General features: G+C 46.4%; 1 protein-coding gene across 1 annotated transcript in view; it reads right to left on the bottom strand.

Annotated features, from left to right (window-relative positions):
- Positions 1 to 1,968: 1,968 nt before the first annotated feature.
- Positions 1,969 to 3,959, bottom strand: part of LOC108297609 (zinc finger protein 431-like) — a 72,204-nt gene continuing 70,213 nt past the window's right edge. The window contains exon 5 of the mRNA XM_037735470.1: positions 1,969 to 2,204. Within this exon, the coding sequence (XP_037591398.1) occupies positions 1,969 to 2,204 (236 nt within the window). The remainder of the gene's footprint in view (positions 2,205 to 3,959) is intronic.

The following is a 3,959-nucleotide window of genomic DNA, read 5'->3' as shown; positions in this document are numbered from 1 at the left end:
GCCTCGGCCTCCCAAAGTGCTGGGATTACAGGCTTGAGCCACCGCGCCCGGCCTCCATATCTAAATATAAGAGTTTAAGAGTGTGGACAGAATTGAAGACATGGAGTTTGTTTTTTTTTTACTTCTGTGATGCCATCATCTTTTGTTCACTGCCTGATCTCTAAAAGAAAGGTGGGCAACAGGTGGTAAGCAGTGGTTTACCTGTGGTATTTTATTCCTGCCACCCTCAGCTATTTCTATGGCCACTGTCTGTTCCACCCTCGAAACTGAAGAGAGATATTGGTAGGGGGAGGTTCTTCCTTCACCTCTGGCCCTTCCACACATCAGAGCTGCCATGTGTGGATCCTGGGTGCCAGGAATGAGCCTGGTCTGAACTGCAATGTTCTAGAAAGGTAAAATATAGAGTTACTTTCAAAATGTAGTTGCAAATATTTATATACTTCATTAATAATTACATATTCCTCATACATTGAAATGACATTTTGGATATATTGGGTTAATTACATTGTTAGAATCAATTGAACCTGTTCCTTGTTTCTTTCTGAAGTTTGGCTACTAGAAAATTCAAATTTCACACGTGGCTCACATTTTATTTCAGAAAATTCCCTCCTTTTTAAAATCTCAGGTTGCCTGCTCGAAGGACGACAAGCCAGGAAGGTAAAAAAGCTAAACTTTTTTTTTCTTTTAGACACAGTATTGCTGTCACCCCGCTGAAGTGCAGTGGTGTGATCTCAGGTCACTGCAACCTCCCCGGCCAGTGTTCAAGTGATTCCCCTGCCTCGGCCTCCTCCTGAGTGGCTGGGAATACAGGCAAGCACCGCTCTGCCCAGCTAATTCCATCTTGACCAGGCTGGTCTTTAACTCCTGACATCATTATCCACCCACCTCGGCCTTTCAGAGTACTGAGATTATAGTCGTGAGCCACCATGCCCAGCCACGATGTAATATGTTATTTACAAATGCATATGACCGGGCCGGGCGCAGTGGCTCAAGCCTGTAATCCCAGCACTTTGGGAGGCCGAGGCGGGTGGATCACGAGGTCAAGAGATCGAGACCATCCTGGTCAACATGGTGAAACCCCGTCTCTACTAAAAATACAAAAAATTAGCTGGGCATGGTGGCGTGTGCCTGTAATCCCAACTACTCAGGAGGCTGAGGCAGGAGAATTGCCTGAACCCAGGAGGCGGAGGTTGCGGTGAGCCAAGATCCCGCCATTGCACTCCAGCCTGGGTAACAAGAGTGAAACTCCGTCTCAAAAAAAAAAAACAAAAAAAACAAATGCATATGACCTTATACACAAGGTTGAATGCAAATATTCTCTAGGGTGGGCCTGGCTCAGCTCAGCTGAGCTCAGGAAATAAGCCTTGCTGAGAAGACTGCAGCCTAGGCTGACACTCTTTCTTCATTCAGCCCATCATCTAATCACATACTCAGCCCATCATCTAATCTCACAGCCTGAGAGGGTGGAATTTAAACGTTATTCAGACCAGGTGCAGTGTAATCCCAGGACTTTGGGAGGCCGAGGCGGCGCATCACCTGAGGTCGACAGATTGAGACCAGCCTGACCAACATGGAGAAATCCCATCTCTACTAAAAATACAAAAATGAGCCCAGCATGGTTGTGCATGCCTGTAGTCCCAACTACCTGGGAGGCTGAGTCAGAGAAATCGCTTGAACTCGGGAGGTGGAGATTGCAGTGAGCTGAAATCGCACCACTGCACTGCAGCCTGGAGGACAGAGGGAGAGTCCATCTCAGAATAAAAAAGTTATCTGATGAGCGATGCTGGGCTGGGAACTGTTTAATCAGGCACGCAGCTGGAGGTAACAGCGCGGATTTTGCGTTTGGCAGAGCCTCTGTCTCTCGCTGCAGCTAGAGTTCCAGGTCTACTCTTCATTGTTCTGTGTCTTCTGCTCCAAGAGACCCAGGCTGTGTGCCCCGGTGAACTGCAGGTAATGGGAGATCCACAGCTAAGATGCCGGGACCCCCTGGAAGCCTAGAAATGTTGAGAGTGTCAGTTCTGACATCCTGAGAGGGGAAGAGGGTGATTGGGACCAGTGGGAAGCGGCTGTGGCAGGACTCAGGCCTCCCGCTGTCAGCTCCACAATCTGCACCCCCGAGTTCTTGCCCAGCTTGGCCTCAGTTTCCTTCAGCCACAAGATGGTGGCTTTGCTGACAGCCAGAACAGGGGCGTTCTGTATCTTCCCTACACAGTGACTGTGCCCTGGCCTGGAGCCCTCCCTGAGCAGCTTTGCACCCACAGCACCAAGTCTCTCCCGGATTGTGCAGGTACCACAGAAGGGTCATTGGGGAGAATCCTGCCTCGGGCTGTGGGTTCACGAATGGGAATGTTGCAGAATTTTAGAGACTGAAAAGACTGTTGAGGTTGCAGAAGGAGTTTATTTTACGTGTACACTGGCCCAGGTTTACTTGGATTTAAAATGGCTGAGCCCTTAACAAAGACAGGGCTTGGCCTTTTATACATGAAGTACACAGTGGCGCTGAAATAAGTTTGCAAGTATAGAACAAAGCAATTTATTAAGCAATGACAGGCACCTGCCTTAGGCTTACAGATGACGCTTGCTGTGCAACCCAGATGTTTGCTATTTGTAGAGCTCAAGGATTCTAATACGTGCCTTATCTATTGCTTTCTGTTACAGTACCCAGAAAGCCAGAGGTCTGCCTGACTGGGCATTTTTATGACCTTTGCCATGTTGCAGAAACACAGTTATTAGCTATAGAGAACAAAAATATAAGAATTTATAAACTTATAAAACTTGCAAAGCAGGATACAATTCCACAAGAGGGGGAATAACTCAGGAAAGTTTGCTTATGAAAGAAAAGTTTTATTTCTCCTTTTCTTTCCTGCATTAATTGTATTTTTCTCTTCAGTATTCTGAAACATTAATTTTATTTTATTATTTTATTTTATTATTATTATTTTTTTGAGACAGAGTCTCTCTGTGTAGCCCAGGCTGGAGTGCAGTGGCATGCTCTCAGCTCACTGCAACCTCCACCTCCCAGGTTCAAGCCATTCTCCTGCCTCAGCCTCCCACGTAGCTGGGATTACAGACATGCGCCACCAAGCCCAGCTAAATTTTATTTTTATATTATGTGGTTTTATCAACTTCTTTCTCCTCTTGATCCCTCCCTTTAGTGCACTTTTATGTAAGTAATACTTTTAATAGAACACACCACTATAATGGTCTTTTTGAAGATAGTATTAAACTATATGCAGGAGAGAGTACCTGGATAAAACAGATTTTTAAATTGCCTTTTTTAAATTTTATTTTTATTTTTTTTAAGACAGGGTTTCACCATGTTGGTCAGGCTGTTCTTGAACTCCTGACCGCAGGTGATCCGCCTGCCTTGGCCTCCAGAGTGCTTGGATTACAGGCATGAGCCACCACCCCCGGCCAATTGCCTTTTATGTAAGTTGCACCTTGGTTGTTTTAAGCTAAAGTTTTACTTTCTTTTACTTTGGGATGACTAATACAGGGTAGGCATGCTTCGTGGCTGCTCTGCTTTAGTACCTCCAGTGAGGCGTAGTGCCAGGGCCTTTTTTTTTTTTTTTTTTTTTGCCTTGGCCTTTATGCCCCTGTGTGACTGTGCCTATTTTAGGTTATGCCTCCCTTGAGGAATCCTACCTGTCATTGGCTAGCCAGCCATCTTCTGGGGCTAGTTAGGATGCCATGGTGGTTCTAATGAGGTTTAGATAGAATTTTTTGAAACTGGCCGGACGCGGTGGCTCACACCTGTAATCCCAGCACTTTGGGAGGCTGAGGCGGAAGGATCATGAGGTCAGGAGTTCAAGACCAGCCTGACTAACATGGTGAAACCCCATCTTTACTAAAAATACAAAAATTAGCTGGGCATGGTGGTGCGTGCCTGTAATCCCAGCTACTCAGGAGGCTGAGGCAGGAGAATTGCCTGAACCCAGGAGGCGGAGGTTGCGGTGAGC

Source organism: Cebus imitator, unplaced genomic scaffold (assembly GCF_001604975.1).
Source record: "Cebus imitator isolate Cc_AM_T3 unplaced genomic scaffold, Cebus_imitator-1.0 Scaffold820, whole genome shotgun sequence".
NCBI lineage: Eukaryota > Metazoa > Chordata > Mammalia > Primates > Cebidae > Cebus > Cebus imitator.
The sequence above is the reverse complement of the archived record's forward strand: the minus strand, read 5'-3'. Positions and strand labels throughout refer to the sequence as shown.